The sequence below is a fragment of the Cavia porcellus genome, unplaced genomic scaffold, assembly GCF_034190915.1.
Source record: "Cavia porcellus strain 051 isolate PalLab524CR breed Dunkin Hartley unplaced genomic scaffold, mCavPor4.1 scaffold_24, whole genome shotgun sequence".
Taxonomy (NCBI): Eukaryota; Metazoa; Chordata; class Mammalia; order Rodentia; family Caviidae; genus Cavia; species Cavia porcellus.
This window is the reverse complement of record NW_026947507.1, coordinates 43,650,300-43,669,902: the sequence shown is the minus strand read 5'-3', so window position 1 is coordinate 43,669,902 and position 19,603 is coordinate 43,650,300. Positions and strand designations below refer to the sequence as shown.

Below are 19,603 nucleotides of genomic sequence, written 5' to 3'. Positions count from 1 at the left end.
CAGAATGTTTCGTATTAAGAACCCACCCTGCTGAGGAACCACTGCTCACAGGCATCTGCATCTCCCACTGGCTGGTACTCTTCTGTGAACACCCCTGGTGTCCTAGGCTTTTCCTCCCCTTGTTCCCTCAATCCAGTGAGATACAAGGGAGGTGGAGAATCACTCGGCTTGTCCAGACTCAGCAGCTATCGCCCGGTGTTGTGCATACCCGTGCGTGAGTTTCCCTCTCAAGTCACTGGGACTTCAGATCCCTAAGGTCGTGCTCACACCGCTGCTCTGTGCCTACCTGTGCACAGCGACAGAGGCTGCGGGGGTCCAGGAAGGAAAAGATGTACACGGACAACACCCTGGGGAGCTTGGTAGTGAAGTCCAGGGCTTCTGCTGGGATTTGTTCCTGAAGCTTTCTACAGCAGAACTTCTGCTGGGACAGCGAGCAGCGCTCCAACAGGCCGATGAGGATTCTCCTCCTCTGAGAGTCTGTCCACTTGTCAAACTGGAAAAGCAAAGCAGGACATAAGGAGCTTCAGGTTTAGTCGGACAGCAGAGATTCATTATGGGGATACAGTCTAGTCCTTTCTTTCCTGCATTCTTCCATGTTTTTGAGGCAGGGTCTTGCTATATAGTCCAGGCTGGCCTTGAACTCACTATACCACCTAGGTTTCCCTCAGTCTCTGAACTCACCGTGCAACCTAGGTTGATCTCAGTGTCTCTGTGATCTTCCTGTGTCAGCCTCCCATGTTTGGGATTACAGGTGTGCACCACCACATCCAAGCTCAATTCAAACCTTTTGAGTTCAGCCTAACACACAATGTATTTTTAAAATTAGTAGGAATAATTTTTGATTAAATCTATTTGCTATCATCAATCTTTGCAATGACCAATGAATCTCACATTGGAGATTATGATTAAAGGATGAAGAAAAAACCTGAATAAAGTGAAAAAACAAAAACCATAACTTCAAATACCACAGGAATAGAACTCATGTGGTGCCCCCTGATTTCTGCACAACTCTTATCTCCAACTCCCAGTTCTTCTGGGACAGAGTGTCATGAGTACAGAGATACCGGAACATTAAGGCTGCGGCAGAGGGAAGGACCAAGCATAAGAAGCTGAAAGGGGAGGTTTGAGGAGATAGAGTCCAAGCTCTGAGGCTGTGACTCAATGCAAATTATGGGGTTTATAGCAACAATGACAGGGCTTCAGTAGGAAGCAGTGTAAGAGGACTGGGGAGGAAAGTGGAGATTGGAGGAGTATTGTTATTGTTATGAGCTCTGAGCTGGACTCCTGTGATTTTTCTTTAAGAAGCAAAATGAATATTGGAATTAGTTTTTTTAAATTACTTTTGGGCAGTTCTATGTGACCCTGGTGAGACTGAATTACATGGAGACCACAGACAGTATAAAGATTTTTAAAAATGAGATAATTAGTGTCACTGTAAGAAACCAGAGAGAATGCAAAATGCCTACAGAAGCATCAGCTGAACCAACTGTGGTGTATCAGTATGACAGGAATAGCGTGGCAGCATGGTGTGCTTGGGAAGGAGTGATGGGAGCTTAAAAGACTGTGAAAATAAATGGAAAACATGAGGAAAAGCAATATTGATGCCTAGAATGTGTGAGGCCCTGGGTTTGATCCCCAGCACCAAAAACAAAAACACAAATGAACAACATGGAAGAGCTTTTCAGAATGGCACCAGGGGCCCATAGTGGGACAGATCTCAAGCTGCTGCTTAGGGATGAGAGTTGCAGTAATCGCCATCCTTTGACAGCTGGACTCAGGGTCCAGAGGTTATCAAGCCCTTATCAAGCCCTGTCAAGTAATTTTTGCAAAACTTCTGTGAGTGCCTGTACATGTGTGTGTTTGCTTTTATTTGAGCATAAGACACGACTGCAAATGTCACATTAGGACCTGCCCCTCCAGCCCTGGCATTCTTTCCAACTTCAGTAGGAGTTTCTCTCCAAACACTTTGAATTATTTTATAATGGCTTAAGATGTTTTTGGCCTGTATAAGCTCCCTACCTTTTTCAGAACATTGATTTTCAGCTATTTGAACCTGTGTATCCTGAATTGTGTACTAAGTATTCTCCTAAATAATATTATTTTACAGTTTCTGAATTTTGGGTTGACTGACAGGAGTGAATACTGGATATCTCACTCTCAATTTTTTACTATTTCTAATACTCCCTATAAGTATTTCACCCTAAATCTCCTCGTTTTATATAACAATAATTATATCTGCTGTGAGGATCAAATACTATGTAAAATATATACATGTGTATTGTATATGTATGTATATATATATACACATTTCCTAGTGCGTCTACAATGACTCATTGTAGAAAGAACAGCCATTAGTATACAGTGGCATAACAACATTAAAAATAATATGTATGTGGTTAAATCAAGGTTAAAGAAGGTAATATGCAAAAATTAAGGTAAACAGCATCAAACTGTCACATCAGAATGACTGAGATTAGCTGGCCTACTCTCCTAGCCGCCCACTAAGAACAGGTACTCAGACTACAGAATGAGTGACTGAGAATGAATATAAAAGAACATTAGGGTTATAAAATGTGTACCGAAGAATTCTATAACAGAAAACATTAAAACACTTTCCTCCAGAGATTAAAAAGATAATTACATTGGTTCCTCATTTATTTCCCTGATTACCATGGCCAAAGGTAATTTATATTTGGCTTTGATAGGCATTCTTGCCTTAAGGGATTTACCTTTGTAATTGTGTTTGCTTAAGCTAATAGAAAAAAATTTGCATTCCTTGAATTCAAGGTGGATAGATGAGTCACAGGAAAGCTTAATGGTAGGAGAATCCCTCTGGGGTTTAGAAGGCCCTAGGAATAATCCAGAAAGTAGGTAGCCCATGCCAGAGTTAACTGTACAGGAAGGTGACAGTCTCTCACACCTCTGACATCATGTCTCAGGGGGAAAATACCCATCATCACATAAAAGCTAGGGATCCAGTGTGTGAGGCTGAGAAACTGTGAGGAACATTACTATTCTGTTCTAGCATGGGGTGTGGCACCTCCCTCCCCAGCTCCTTCTCCAAGGGTGCTGTTTCCCAGGGCTTGCCTGACTCACTTTCACTGTGAAGACGCTATTTTTAGAGTGGCTGATACACGATTTTTTCTGTAGTTCCAGGAAGCCAAGAGAGTTGGGAGAACTGTCAGGTCCCACTCATCGCACTCAGGCGAGAACAGGGTGCGTGTGGGAGCAGGGTAGAGAGGGAGGCTTGGTATGTTTTGTTGATTGGTTTTACATCTTGGTTTGGTTGAATTTCTGAGTCTTATAATTAAAGATTCAGTCTCACAATTAAAGTATGACTGTGTTCTTGTTTTTAAAGTCTCAAACAGATTTGGGGAAATCAGGCAAAAGTCCCAATCAGGCGTCTTCGTCAACTCTTACTTCATTCCCCAGAAACAACCAATTTCAAAGTTTCATTTTCATGCCTTTGTATTTATACATACATGTGTCCATCAAGTCAGAAGCAATTAAAGTGAGCATAACCATCCCACGGAATACCCTGTAGCACTCTAAAAAAACAAAATACAGCCACAGAAGTCCTGATATAATAATGAACTCAAGACCACAGTTTTCTCATTCATTCATTGTAGGAGGGGTACCCCACGATCTACTCAGTGTAGCCATTGGGTGTGCACTCAACTTGGCACTTTTGTTTAAAAGTGCTGGCGTTTAAACCTTGGGTTTTGCTCATGCTAGGCAACTGTTCTACTGCTGAGATACATTTCCCCAGCCCTTTTAACCCTGTCTCTATCATGGAATTCATAAAATGGTTTTCTGTTTCTCTCTTGAATTTAAACTCTGCCTTCTGGTTTAGATCTAGAATGTCCCCCAAAATCTCATGTGTGCAGAGGTGGAGTTCTGGGGGATGAGTGAGTCATGGGTGTGCTGTACTCAGCAGCAGATTCATCCACTGAGAGCTAAAAGGGCTGTTAGGAAGTGGGGCCTGGTTGAAGGAGATGGGTCCTGGGGCTGTGACCTGGCAAGGTATATTCTTGCTCCCAGCTCCTCCCCTCACACTGCTTCCTGGCTGCCATGGGTTGAGCACCTTTCCTACCCCTTGCCCTTCCTCCATGTTTCTATCTTGAAGCCAGCTGACTGTGCATGGACTGAACCCCCCGGGACAGTGAGCCAAATAAGCATGTCCTCCTTTTAGTTTTAGGTGTCAGGTATTTTGTCTCAGCAACAGGAAAGCTAACAACATAGCAAAAGCTTAAAGTTTGACAGGCTTTCTTTTAAACTCAAGTATATTTCCTGTTGGTGTTTTCTGAAGATTTGGGAAGTTCTTGCCTTTTCTAACATGAACTGAAGGGCAAAGGCAATTTGAGAGAATAGGGATTAAGTAGTAGGATGAAACAGTAAAGCAGGAAATCTTTTAGGGTTCTCCCAATTATTTTGTCTTTGCTATACAAATCCCAGGTGCTGAAATTATAGGGATATACAGAATGATCTAGACTTTTTAAAAAATGACTTTATTTCTAAATGCAAAAATAAGGTTTAAAGCCAAAATTTGATTCTTACAAGAAAACTCCCATTAAAACATTTCTTTTACATTAGGCTTTATGTGTGTACATAGACTTCCATATAATTCAGTATAATTATGCAATAAGTCGATTAAGCAAAAGACAAAAAATAAATATCATTTATTTATGTAAAAGTGCTATCTTATAAGTATCAGGGGATGCAAATTACAACACAATAGAAGCCATCCTACATCTCTAGTTTATTCTCTTTAAGAAGACAGATAACAGTGATCTTTGCAAATGTAATTTTTCTATTAGCTATGGCAAATGAATGAAAAGAATCTTTTTTAAAAAAAATCTAAAGATCTTAAATTTTATTTAGAATATTAAAAATATTTAATAACTGGTGATGCCATCAAAGGAAAGTAGCCAGCCACACCAACAAACATGGGCTGAACATTGGCTCTGGTTATAGTAACTCCAAGTGACAATACAGAAATTGGTCATTCTAAAGAACTCACCTTATGAGTTATTGGAAATGTGCAAAATTAATTTTTAAAAAATAGAAAAATAAAATATCAACCAGATTGTAAAAATGCAGTTTTAATTTCTGAACTTTTTGTATATTTTTAGGTAAAATGTTATTTTGAACAGAAAACACATTTACATGGTTTTAAAACATCAGGTACAAAGCGTTAAAAGCCACAGATGTAGTGGCACACATGGGAGGATAGCACTCTGAGAGGCTGCAGCAGGAGGATCGTAAGTTCAAGCACAGCATGGGCAACTTAGTGACTTAGAGAGATCCTATATGAAAATTTGAAATAAAAAATTACTGGGCATGTAGCTCAGTGGGAAAGCCCTAGTTCAACCCCAGTACCAAAAGAATAGGGGATCAGTTGCATGTTACTCCGCTCACGCATGGCTGAGACATTGAACCTGACACGCACAATTTAAAAGAGGAGATGTTTGATTTGGCTCAAGTTTCAGGGAACTCAGTCCATGGCTGGCTTCAAGGCAGGAACATCAAGGAAAAAGGCACGACAGAGCAAAGATGTTTGTTTCATGGAAGCAGAGAAACAGCACCAGAGACGAAGAGGTGAGGGACCAGACACAGACCCCAAGACCACACCCCCATAACCACCCAAATGCACCCAGAAGTGTATCCCACCCATCCCCCAGGTTGATCCCAAAGCCAGTCGAGTTGACACTCTGCCTTAACTGCCACAAATTAAAAACAAGATCATTTCCATGACCAGATTATCCCTTTCCTTGTGGCTCCTTCCAGTAATACTATAAATATGATTTTAAAAACTTAGTGGCTAATAAATATCCTTAGTCTGGGCTGGTAGAACAACAGAGGAAAGATGTGGTGAACAACTAAGGCAAACTAGAACACTAGAACAGCTCCTTTAGGCCAGTCTTCAGCTAAGTGAGTTTCTGTAACTGATAGGAGAAAGCATCTGTTTTCCATTAGAGTCCAGGGCAAAGATACTCTCCAAGGCAGACAGGTATGGACTGTAAACTTTAAGGAGAAAATAACTCGGGGTGTGATGGCACATGTTTGTAATTCCAGTATTCAAAGGGCTGACACAAGAGGATCACCACACGTTTGAGGCTACATAGTGAATTCAAGATCATCTTGAACTATGTAGCGAGACCCTGACTCAAATAACAAAACAAAACAACAAAGGGAATACTTCAAGATCATGACACATGTTAGGTTGGAGAAACCCATGTTAAATTTTGTTTTGTTTTAAAGAACCTAGGTATACCCTTTTAAAATTGAGATATATATGTTATGCCACACAATTCAGTATTCTAAAATGTAGACTTGGCTGGGTTTTAGTATACTCAGAAGGTCATGCAGCCATCATCACTGTCTAACCTACGAACATTTTCACTCCTCAAAGAGAAACACATGCCCATTACAGTCACTTTCCATTTCCCTCTTCCTCTATTCCCTGGAAACCATTCATCTGTTTTCGTGTCTGTATAGATTTGCCGATTCGGGACATTTCATATTAAAGGCAAACACTGTGGTCTGTCTGTCTGGCTTCTTTCACTTAGATAACATTTTCAAGGTTTATTATATACATCGTATGATATTATCTCATTCCTTTTCTTATCCTTATTTATTTATTTATTTTTTATCGGTACCCGGGCTCAAACTCACGACCACGCGCTTGCAAGGCAGGCGCTTATGCCGCTGAGCTAAATCCCCAGCCCCTGCTGAGCCCCTGCTGAGCTAACTCCCCAGCCCCTTATTTTTTATTTTAGTAAAATATACCTAAAATTTACCATTTCAACCTTTTTAGATATGAAAAGTCCAGCGGCATGAGGTACACTTGCACCATTGTGCAGCAATTCCTGTCACTCATTTCCAGTACTTCTTCATCATCCTAACCTGAAATCCTGTGTCCACTGAACAATAACCCCCACCACTACCCAGTTCTGGGTAACTGCTCTTCTGCTTTGTGTCTACAAAGTTGCCTATTCCTCATGTAAGTGGAATTATACAGTATTTATCCTCCTGGGACTGGCTTATTTCACAGAGCACAATGTTCATCCATGTTGTATGTAACATGTGTCAGAATGTCCTCCCTTTTTATGGATGAGTAATATTCCATCACATGGATATACCACAATTTATTTATTCAGTGTCCACTGATGGACACTTGAATTATTTATGCCTTGTGACTACTTGAAATGTTGTGCTACACATATTTGTGTGCATGCTTTTGTGTGACTGTAGCTTTCAGTTCTCTTGGGTCACAGAAAATATTTAGGTAGGGACGAAGAGGAATTTGATGATTAATAAACATTAATCAGATATTGATAATTTGACTACCACATGATAATTTGATGACCATGTGTCTCTCATATGAGGATCAGATGAAAAAGCCCTCACTTCTGATGAAGAATATTTGTATCATGTTCAGCAAAACCATGAAGCTGTTAGAATTCTGCTGTGAACATTTAGGAGTGCATGAATCGGGGACCAGGGATGGGGAGTCCCAGAGGGGTGGACTGTGTTGGTTACTACACTACCCTCAGATCTAAATCCTAGTCTGCACTTGTGCATGTAGAGGGTTGGAGCTCCACAAACACATCTGGTTCCCTGCTAAATGCTGCCAGGTGGGAGGCTGGCCCTGGAGGGAGACTGATGAAAAGAAGATGTAACTCATCCTGATGATTCCAGGGCCCAGCTTTATTCCAAAGACACAGAACTGTCATACTTCCTTGAATATACTAGAATGAGCTGTGACATCACCTACTTCATTCCTTACAAGTCCAGATCCTCTCAGGGATCTGAAGTCCTCACTCTGAGCTCCTGAAGAACGGGTAAAGCTGGTAGCACCCTCAGTTCTATCTCCATAGAGCCCCAGTGTTCCTTTCTGTTTTCTGTTTTCCAGTATCTATTTAACCAGCCCTTCTTATTAATTTCTGTCTGTTAAACTAATGTATGATTTCTCTTTTCCAGACCGAACCCTAATTGCGCATACAGAAAGCATCAGTCATGCACAGCCTTAAATCCAACCCGAATTCTTGGGGGCAGCTCTGTGATAAAGCTACAGACTGAATGCTTGCATACCTTACTTAGTCCAGATTCATACACTGAAATCCTCACTCCAGTGTGAGGATATTAGGAGGTGGAGGCTTTAAGGAGGTGATTAGGTCATGATGGTGGAGCCCTTATGAATGGAATCAGTGCCCTCATAAAAGAGAGCCCAAAGAAATCTCTACCCTTTTCTGCCCTATCAGGCTGCCCATAAACAGGGCACTGCATCTGCCAGGAAACTTCATCTGAGATTTCTCAGTCCCCAGAACTGTGAGAGAGAAATGTCAGTTGTTTATAAGCCACTTGGTCCATCGTTTTCTTATAAATTATAACAGCTTAAAATTGATAATATAATGCAGACATAGATGTATAATATTTTAAATGCTTACCCATTTTCCAAGCAGAGCTCTTCTTTCTTCAAATACCTGCAGTAAGTAAGAAAATGAGTCATTTCATATATTGTGATTCATAATATCCATTTCCAAGAACAACATCTTTCAAAATCAGTAAATTCCCTGTATCAACTAAGTATGAAGATTCATTGCTAAGAGGGCACTTCACTTGTTTCTCAGGTTAAGTTCTTTAGTGTTTCTCTGTTTCTCTATTTCCCTGTCTCTTTGGCTTTCTCCCTGTCTCTCTACCTCCCTGTCTCCCTGTATCTCTGTCTCCCTGTTTTTCTGTCTCTCTCTCCCTATCTCTCTCTCTGTCTCCCTGTCTTTCTGTCTCTCTCTGTCTCTCTCCCTCTCTCTCTCTGTCTCTCTATCTCCCTGTCTCCCTGTATCTCTGTCTCCCTGTCTTTCTGTCTCTCTCTCTCTGTCTCCCTGTCTCTCCATCTCCATCTCTCCCTCTCTTCCTCCCTCTGTGCCTTTCTCACTTGCTCCCTCTTCAGTTTCTCCATTTTTAATACTATAATTCACAAGATAAGAAGTAATTATTACTAAAAGAAAAAAAGAACAAAGTGGAATATAAAAAGACATTGAGTTTAAAATTTGAAAAGAGAGGAAAAACTAAGAAAAAACAGGAAAATAGAGCTCCCCTCTAAAATATGTCTACATTAATGGCCTGAGAATTTATAATTTAGGAATCAATGATTCTATCACTGTATCTCAGTGTATACACATCTAACTGGGTGTCTGAGTGCTTCTGTGTTTGTAGGCTTAGTAATTTGTGCTCCTCCAAGCTGGCGACTGAGGATTGATCTGTAGAGACTTATACTAACAGACTATTTAGGACAGAATCCATGTGTCACTGATGGCAGTGTCCTATGTCATCCCATGTTACGAGTACTATGTTTGTGGAATTTGATGAGGTCGTGGGGATGAATATCCACTTGGATGTAGAAGCAGAGCGGGGATGTGATTGTGTTGTTTAATAGGTGTTTATCTGAGCATCAGTGCACAAGCAAGTGAGAAGGGAAAAAGGAACACGGGTATATGTGGCAGAGGAGGGGTCCTGAAGGGAGCACTGAGCATATGGCACTGTCTCTCCCGCTCCAGCACACACACCCTCTGCCAGCTTCCAAGTCGGGAGAGATGTTTTTCCTCCCTCTTGGTGCTGCCTAAACTCTCCAGTTCTGCAAGAACACTCCTGCTTGGAGAGGTGGCTCAGATCTATTTCTTCCCTCTTTGTGGAGGAGGATGAGAAGCCGGCTTTCTGCTTCCAGCAGAGAATGCTTTCTTTTCTTTTTCAGGCTCAAAGTCTGGTTGTTAAGGACATACAAAATGTGAACTAAAAAACTGCTTTAAACGCTGCATCTGGGCCGGAGAGCTGTCGAGTTTGCTCTTGTCTGGGGAAGCTCATCCATTACAGGTAGGCAAGCAATTAGAACCCATTAGAGAAGAAAAAGAAGGCCCGCTTCCCCTGTGTCACCTGGAGTATCAAGACCCTCAGGAAATGGCAACAGGTAGGACATTTAAATGAGAATAGAAGAGAAGCTACAGAACACAGAAGAATCAAAAAACCTGCACTAGAATACAAGGGGTGAATCAAAAACTACAGTGAATATTTTTAAAAATTTTAAAAATTATTACAGTGAATGATACATTGTCATGAATGATGGGACATCATTTTTGTTTGCAGCGTGTTTGTGTGTTTGAAGCAAGGGGAATATTTTTGCTATTTCGACAGGGATTAATGGCAAGATGTCTTTTACTGTAGTGATATTTTATTTAAACATTCACTGTATTTTTCCCCACCCCTCAATGAACAACCATTTACAGCAATTTCTGTCAAATAAAAACATTACTATGGGTCCTGATCCACATCATACACTGGATCTGGCACCCTGCAACTTCTGGCTCTGGCCCAAAGTCAAAATGACCACGATAGGGAAGTGTTTTGACTCAGTTCAGGACACTGAGGCACCCACAGCAGTGCAGCTGAAGACGCTCACGGAAAAGGACCTCCAGAGCTGCTCCAGAACTCTGCAAGAGCGATGGGAGGAGTGTTCGAAGTGAGGGGCAGGTCTTGAGGGGCACACGGCAATGTGCCTTTTATGAATTTTAAAAACTGAAACATTCACCTTATTTTTTTAAAACACATTTTGTGTTGTCTGAACTCTTTTTCTCCATCATCCAACCCGTGCCACCGCTGCCGTCAGGGTTCACACGTGCAGCGACCCCTCTTCGCTCCCACTCCACTTCCAGGCATGCTCTGCTGGCTTTCCACTGCTCGCACTGGCTCTCTAGTGGTCTCTGTTAATCTGATCTCCCCCTACAGATGACAACCCCTTCCTCTTACCTGCTCCCCAGAAACAGCAATGAGTTTCTCAGCAGGCCCTCCACAGACACTGCTGACAAAAAACTACCCCAACAAAGCTCCAGACAGCCCAGAACTTCAGAGTAAAAAGAAATCCTAAGGATCTTTTTGTTCAATTCCAGTATTTTAAAGGTCAGAGGCCCAAAGAGATTCTATTTATAGAATTTTTTTGAACTATCTGTTCAGCTCAGTTGTGCTCTTGGTTCTTCGCTTGAATCTTGGTTTTCTCCGCCCTGACAGTGTTTTCGGTGCTGGGGACTGCACCCAGGTCCCTACCTGTGCTAGATAGGCCATTAGCACTGAGCTACGCACCTGTTCCAAGTCTTATCTTCTTTACGAACAACTGCTCATGCTTTGGCCTGAGATTGGGAAGGAAATTATGTCCTGGGACCACACCTGAGCACACTTTCAAAAGGAGGCTGAGACTGCACGGTCATGGTGCCCATTGGGGGTTCGGCTCATTGGAAACGGAGGACACTGATTTGGAGGGAAAAGTTCACAAACAGGTAGCAGGAAGGGAAAGGGGTAGGAACTGGGGACTATCATGCAGGCTAAAGCAAAGGCAACATCAAAGCAGGGACCAGGCAAATCCAATTGTTTATCAGAAGGCACCTGCACCCAAGTAGAAATGCTGGGAATGAAGGGATAAAAGAGATTGGACGTCAGGAGACCTCAGATCAGGTTCGGACTCTACCCATGACAAGAAGCAGAATTTGTGCAAATCATTTCACAAGCAGGTCCTCCATTTGACTGGCAGTCTTATATTCCTTGGCTTGCAGTGAAACTTCATTTCAATGATTTGCAATCAGATTCGTTCTTCTAAAGAGCTGGGAAACAAAATGTCTATGCAAAATGGAAATATTAAAATGGATCTTCCTTTCTTGCAGAATGGTGCAGTTTGTTTGTATCACAGTTTACCCACAGCCTGCTGTTAAGTCAGAATCCCACGGTTGTTATTTTAGTCTGTTGACACTGAAATTACATATTTCTCCATGTGACATCATTACAGTGCAGAAGGGAGAGATTCCAGGCTTCCTAAATTATGACTGATTGACTACAAAGTGCTTTTTTCTCAGAACACCCTTTTCATATGTACTGTACTAGTTGTGGATTACACTCTCAAAGAAATGTGGCTCACTTGCATTTTTAAAATTGTATATATTTAAAGTATACCACATGATATTTTGATATACATCTATACACTGAAATGATTACTAAAGTCAAGCAAATTATCCTATTCAGCACTGTCTATAGTTACCCTTGAATGTGTGTGGGGAGAACTGCTTTTAATTACAACACTGAGTGGCAAAGAGATTTATAGTTCAAAACTCTCCCTCCTCTCAATTTTCAGTGCCTGAGTTACTTTGTAATCTACTGCATTTGCCTATCCTGATGACTTTTTTGTTTTAAAGCTTCTAAATTTGAATTCAATCTCTCTGCGGAAAGCCTGCAGTGAAGTTAAAATTCTGTGACTCTTATTTTAGTCTGAGGTAGTTATATATTTCACGTGCTATTGCGCAGGAGAAGAAAGACAAAATTCAAACACACACAAAACAAGACCTCACAATTACATTGATTACTGGTAACAATACTGTTTCTCAGGTGAAGAAAACCCCTTAACTCATCTCTGTGGATGTCTTCAAACTGATGAGTCCTTGAGCACCTATTTTTAAACCCTTTCAGACTGCAGGGTTAGATGTGGAAGGGATCTCTGAGGTCATCTGATCCAAGCCTCTTTTTGTAGAGGAGGATCAAGCCCGGAGGGCAAGTGACTTACTCAACGCATGCAAGAAATGGTTGGCACAGCAGATCTGAAACCAAGTCTTCAATTCCTGGAGCTATTGTCCTTTGTTTGCTTTTATTTGGCTTTGTTTTTAAATTTAAAATTTGAAATATGGGTATACCATATAAAATTTTAAAAAGAAAGAAAGAAAAAGAAAAGGCTGTCTCTTCTAAAGCTCCCTCCCCTCCAACTACCAATGACTATCTAAGTGTGGGGGTGGGTAGTATTAACAGTTTGATGTAATCACATGCAAAGTCTATGTGTGTGTCTACATGTATGTTGATACACTCATGTGCACATACGCATGGAAAGGTTTTTAAAAATAATTTCACTCCAAACTGCAATCTAACTAGATTTTCTGGAATATGTGAAAGTTTTGAGCAATAAAATAAAATTATCTCTAGGAATCATCACTAAGCATGACAAAATCCCTTAAAGAACAAAGACAAAGACTGGACAATGTAATGTTTTCCATGTTGTACTAATTTTCCCCCAGAACTGAAGGATTTATTCCTGCACCTGTTGCGAGGCTTCTGGGCGACCAAGACAAGCTTCAGAGAGCTGCCTGGGCCGATGCCAGCTCCTGGTGTGGGGGGCAGCTAGCACCCACAGAACGGGCTGTGTACTCACTTGGTTGTAAGGTCAGGCGGGCTTTGGGGTGTCCCAGGATCAAGGGAGACCTTGTAGAGACTATATCACTGCACATCTTCTTCTTCTGTTCCCCTACCCTGTCCTACCCTGGGCTTGGTCACACAAGCTCACCTCAGAAGCTGCTTTTTGGGGTTAGAGGTGCAGCTCACGGCTACAGCAGCTGCCTGCCATACTCCAGGCCCTGGGTTCTGTAGCTGGCACCACACAGGCAAAACGAAATAGAAGAAAAAAAAAAAAAAAAAAAGAATTTGCTTTCCTAGTCATTCAGCTTACAACAGGTAATCTTTTAGTTGTTAAATTAGTTGTTAAGCAATCTTTTAGTTGTTAAGCAACCCCCTCCCCATAGCAGTTAAAAGGACCAAGCCTCTTACTTTTTCAAGGAAATTTTCTGAAAATGAAAGCATGTAACAAATTTGAATTTCAATTCAAGTCCCTTTTTCACACGTGTAAAACCTTCACAGTTCTATGGGAAAACAGATTTCAAAACAAAACACTTAAGTCTGGGGGGGGGGGGAAGCAGACCATCTGTTATGTAAACTGTCGGAAAACGTTGCAAACAGGTGCTCAGGAAATGATCATTGTGCTGTAGGAACAAGATTTTAATAGACTGATATTCATAGCTATAGATGCAGGCTGGCTTCTTTCTCTCCTCTGTCCTCTCCTCATTTCCTCAGCTTTTTATTTTAGGTCTTCTTCATTTTATTTCTCACCATTCCAATGCCTGCCCTGGCTCCCTGGTCTCTTAGAAATTGTTCAAGTTCAGATAAGGGGAGTAGAAAGAGAGAGTACCAAGAGGAGCCAGCTTTGCCAGGGGGATGCGCACATCTGTTAGGGTTAGAGATGCAAAGGTCCATCTCTGGGCTAAGGAAGCAGATGGAGCCAACCAGGTGACAGTCAGTGAAATCATATCAGGAGGACCCTGGCTCCACCTCTTGTACTCCAAGAGCCAAATCAGGCCCTGGAGGTTTAAAGAAAGAAAGAAAGAAAAACAAGGGTCCCCAGGGTGTTTTTTTTGTTTTGTTTTGTTTTGAGACAGGGTCTCACTCTGTAGTTTAGGCTAAATAGCCCAGGTTGGCCTTGAACTTGTGATTCTCCCACCTTGGGCCCCCAAGTTTGGCAATATAGGTAGGTGTGTGCCACCATGCTGGGCTCACTTCAAAGCATTTTGAGGGGAAGGAGGAAGCTACAAATAGGAGGCCCGCGAACAGGAGGCGGGGAGCCTGGGAGGGCAGCAGAGGGGAGATACACTGGAGTTGACTCTCCTGACTGTGTCAGAGCAGGGTTCAGGGGATCCTGGGGCCTGAGGAGTGGAGACACGAGTGGGTGGACTAGGAGACTGGCTGAGGTAGAACATGATGGGGCCTCAATGATGCCCATGGGGTTTGGTATTTATCCTTTGGGGTGGGAAAAATGGGGCTGGTTTTTTTGGGAGGCTCATCCTGGGCCTCAGGATGACTTTCTTAATTCCATTAATGAAAGCTAAATATTAACTTATTAAACTGGGAGAAATCAAATCCAAGACCCACTGAGGAAAAAGATTTCCTGCTTGAGTAGCTAGGTGAAAAGGGCTGTTTGTTTTCTCCAGGAAGAGAAACTGATGTGTGCAAGTAAGGTAACAAGGTCAGTTCTAGGCACTCTGATTGTATTTTACTGCCAATTGGATGTGGTCCTGATATACAGGCATTGCTCCCAGGAGCTCGAGATTCTGGCCCTCCAGGGAGCAGGAATAAAACTCCCAGAGTCTGGCCAACCTTACACCCCAGCAAGACACTGCACTCCTTTGCTTGGTGAATTCCTGCTTCGCCGGAAGGCAGCCAGGAAACAAACTTTTTAGGAGAACCAGAGTACTCTGAGTATTGTAAGTACTTGGTTGAAATTAACTCATGCCAGGGATTTAGCTCAGTGGCATAAGTGTCTGCCTGGCAAGCGTGAAGTTGTGAGTTCGATCCCCAGTACCAAAAAACAAAACAAAAAAATTAACTCATTTTCTATACTGGCTGCATTCTACATTCAGCCTTACCCAGTGACCTCAACTCCAGCCAGAAAACCTGTTTTAGGGTTTTTTTTTGTTGTTGTTGTTATTGTTTTTTGTTTGTTTGTTTGTTTGTTTTTGAGACAGGGTCTCTTATGCAGTTCAGGCTGGCCTGGGGCTTACTTTGTAGCCCACGCTGGTCTGAAACTTGCCTCCTGCCTCAGCCTCCTGAGTGCTGGGATTACAGGTGTAGGCCACCAAGTCCGGCTAGAAAACCTGTTGTTATAAAACTCCTTGCAGACTCCACTCTCAATCTCAGTGGTCCCAGAGGAAGAACCAGTAATGGAGAAAGACATCACAGGATAGGAGACAGGGGAAGTGACCATGCAGGAAAGAACAAATCAAAGGCATTTTCTTCTCAGGCAGTGAGCCTGTGTCTGTGGCTGGCTTTGCCCATACTGCAGACAGTGAGTAAAAGTTGTTCTAAATAAATGCTTTAGTCTTTTCTTCATCCATTGTACAATCCTAAGCAATTCCTGTGCTTATGTCAATAAGCAAAATTTTATTATTTTTCTTTAAGGCACGGATCCAATTGATAAAATACCTCTGGCCACTTACCCGATCATTCAACAGCTGATGGTTTAATGGTGTCCATGTGCTCATCTTTGTCTGCATTTTGGGGCCACCTATGCTTTTTGGAGGGGCAAATGCCATCATGAAATAACAGAGTGTTCTTCCATAAGAAGGGCTACACCTAGAAGAACAAATAATCCAGTTGTCTTCAGAATGTAAATTTTTTGGAATGTTGAGAGGGGACAGGTGGGAAGAACATTTTTGGGGGGCATCTTCTCTGTTGAGCACTTTGCATCAGCTCAATCCAGGCTCATAAGCTGGTGCAGTGGAGGATGTTAGCTCATCTCGCAAATGGAGAAAACAGTAAGATCTGCTGAAGTTATGATCTTGCCCAAGGCCATACCGAGTAAACAGTAAGGCTGGGACTCAGACCAAGGTCAGGCTACCTCTGCTTTCACTATATCACGGGGGAGAGACAGCCAGAATTGCTCCTACCTAAGAACATACCTCACCGGCTGGAGGGAAGTGTTTAAAGTTTAGAATCATATCATGCCATGTAAAATACTTCATGCCTGTTCACTTTCCTTACTTTCTGAGATCTATGTAACATGCATTATAGTCCACTGCACATTTAAGAGGTGGAATGGTATAATGGACAAAGCCAAGGCTTTGGGGAGGGACAGACTTGAGTTTTGGGTGGGGGAATCTTCTGGGTTTAGTTGTCTCATATACAGTCTGCCTCCTTTGCATTAAAGCACTTTAATTTGCAAGAGGAATTATTTTCCCAAATGGTTTATTATTTGCTGAGTTGGTTAATCAAGGTTTAGGGGTGTGCAGGGGTTCATCTTCACCTGTATGTTGGGACCACCTGTAGTCCCTCCCCTGCCATGAGGTGGTGATAAACACAGGTGTGGTATAATCCAAGCTACTCAGGAGGCTGAGGCAGGAGGGCTTCAAAACAGAGGACAGCCTGGGCAACTTAGCAAGACCTTTCTCAAAATAAAAAGAGTGAGAGATGTATCTCAGCAGTACAGCCCTTGCCTAGCATGCACAAGGTCCTGGGTTTCACCCCAGCATCACATTTTAAAAATTAAAAAAGAGGTGATGATGAGACCACAGTGCTGTTGGACCATAGCTGATCCTTATTTTACAGATGAGGTGGCCATTCCAGGTAGCACTAGTGCCCCGAGCAAACTGCTATGTTGTCCCTGCTACTTTACCCCCCACTCCAAACACAAAGCCTTGTGTTCTTTTGTTCCGTTTTGTGAGCTACCTGAACTCCTTGCAACAAGCTGCTTCTTTTGCTCCTGTTAGCCAGAATGTTTTCCTGGTATTGCAATCAACATTTTAAAAATTTTAGCATACATAGGTTTAATCCTAGCTCTAACACTGAGTGTGTAATTTTCTGGCAGTTAATCAACCTATCTGACCCGGTTTCTTCATCTGTACGGTAAGGATGCACCCATTCACCTTCGACTGCTGTGGTGACAGAGGGAAGAGAGGTCCTGCAGAGTGGATGGTGGCTGGGTGGCCTCAGTGCATGGAAACCTTCCGCAGCCTCTGGTAGACCTTGTTTCACAGAGTGCCTGGGACCTGTCCTTTGGGGGGTCATGATGACATATTTTAAGGTGGGAAACAGAGAACACAGGTGAGCAGTTCAGTGTGTACCCTGTTTTTACCTTGTCTGCCTCTGAATGGGGTTTGCCCACACAGGAGGAGGTGACTGACCGCCACCTGATCTAGAGGTTCCACAAATGACCCTACAGAGTGGACGCTGGACAAGTTTTTGTTTTTGTTTTTGTTTTTTATCAGTACCAGGGATCGAACTCACGACTGCCTGCTTGCAAGGCAGGCGCTTATGCTGCTGAGCTAAATCCCCAGCCCCAAGTTTTTTTAAAATCACTGTTTTTCACCTCAGATGGGAGTTGCCCAGATACTACATCTGAAGCTTCAGGGCCCTCACTTGACATAAGTTTTCTCTCAGATTCAAGCTGTGGCTGAGGATGGAATCAATGTTTTTATACCCTCATGGGGTGGTTAGTTGATGCCTCCCACTGTTACCTGCTGCCACCACACCATGGAAGAAGGGACCTCAGGTTAGCCCTGGGGTTCGTCTCAGACCCTAATGGCTGATTATACAAGCTATTGAGTTTTCAGTTTCGTTACAAAAGGTATAAGAAAAAAAAAAGAGGGCTGGGGATTTGAATCAGTATTGTAAGTGTCTGCCTCGCAAGTGGTGAGTTTGATCCTCAGTACCAAAAAAAAGAGATGATGTCAGAACAGGATTAATTAATTGGCAGCCACTGACAAAAGTATGTCTGATCAGATGAATGACAGAGCCAGGTAAGGCCACTGAGTCTAGACCTGTTTTTTTGTTTGTTTGTTTTTTGTCTTTTTGAGACCAGGTCTCTCTATGCAGTTTAGGTTGTTGACCTTGAACTCACTTTATAGCCCAGGCTGGTCTCAAACTCTCAAAGATCCTCCTGCTTTAGCCTCCTGAGTGTTGCGATTACAGGCGTGAGCCACCACGCCCGGTTTTGTTGGTGTTATTTAGGTATGTTCTACTTTTCTTCTTTTTAAGGCATTGACTTCTAATTCTCCACATTAAAAGCTCCTGCTGTATACTGAGAAGCTTTCCACCCCTCATTTGGATCAAAAACCCTCTAACTTATTCTAGGCACCGTGTCTAAATGAGGATGAAATATATAGGTTCTTCGTGATACCCCAAGGGTCTATGTTGGATGTGTTCTTTCTGCTGGTTCCTCAGTGCTAGAAATTGTTTGGATTAGGGTTCCTTAAAGCAGCTAGAGGAGGATATGGTTTTCAGAAGGCCAGAAGCACTACTCTTAAAGACAGGGTCCTCCAGTAGTGTGTATGTGTGTGTGGGGGGGGGGCTGCCTTACCTTATCTTTTGTTATTATCCGTATGTGTGTGTGTAATGGGGGATTGGACCTGGGGACTTCACACTGAGCTACCTTTCCACTCCACATTCTCCCTTCTTGAGGCAGGGTCTTTCTAAGTCACTAAACTGCCCAGACTAAGATCTACCTTGGGATTCTCCTGCCTCAGCACTGAGGGTTGTGGAAGTGCAGGCATGCACCACCATGCCCAGCTTGGTGTTATCCTTTCAAATGTTTCCTTCCTTTCTTCACCCCAGACGATGGGTAGTGTGTATATCTGCATATACACACATGTTCACGGTATAGACCGCCAGGCACTATTACACAACATGCACAAAAATCGAGCCATTCTGTTAACAGACAAAGCCAGTTGTCTATCCCTCCACAGATGGGTCTCACTACAGCTTTCTTGTGACCTCTTATAATGACTTCCCTTGAATGTTTCTTGAGATAAAATGTACAAAGAGGGCCCAAGGCCCTTGCCCACGGTGTATGGTACGAGCTCCATGTTCAACAGTCAGGCTTGGTCCTCTGTGGTCACATACTTCCTGTCTGGTCTTCTAAGCAATTCTTCAAGGCACTGCTCTTTACTCATTTATTGGTTGTTCTGCTGATACGGGACACTGAAGCCTTCTCACTAAGCTACATCCTTGACTGTTTGTCTGTCTGTCTATTTGTTTAGAGACAGGTTCTCACTAGCTCTCTAAGTTACTCAGGCTGGGCTCAAGTCTGTGCTTTTCGTGCCTCAGCCTCCCAGAGTGCTAGGAGTGCTCCACCTTGCCCAGCTACATGCTAACCATTATCCAACAACTTTACTTAGGATCTATGAGGCTTGAGTTAGGGGTACAAAGATGAGTTTCTACTTTCATGTGAAAGTTCATTCATCGGAGAGAAGCAAGTTTTTGA

General features: G+C 42.6%; 1 protein-coding gene across 6 annotated transcripts in view; it reads right to left on the bottom strand.

Moving 5' to 3' along the window:
• Fbxo16 (F-box protein 16) overlaps positions 1 to 19,603 on the bottom strand; it is a 56,427-nt gene that overhangs the window by 35,942 nt on the left and 882 nt on the right. For 4 of the 6 annotated variants that reach the window (XM_063234973.1, XM_023561569.2, XM_063234976.1 and 1 more), the window contains exons 2-3: positions 8,451 to 8,486; positions 287 to 493 (exon numbers count right to left, since the gene is read on the bottom strand). In XM_063234973.1, the coding sequence (XP_063091043.1) occupies positions 287 to 493; positions 8,451 to 8,486 (243 nt within the window). Of the gene's footprint in view, positions 1 to 286; positions 494 to 8,450; positions 8,487 to 15,842; positions 15,979 to 19,603 lie in introns of all 6 variants that reach the window. The other 2 variants (XM_063234974.1, XM_003479704.4) reach the window with 1 other exon arrangement.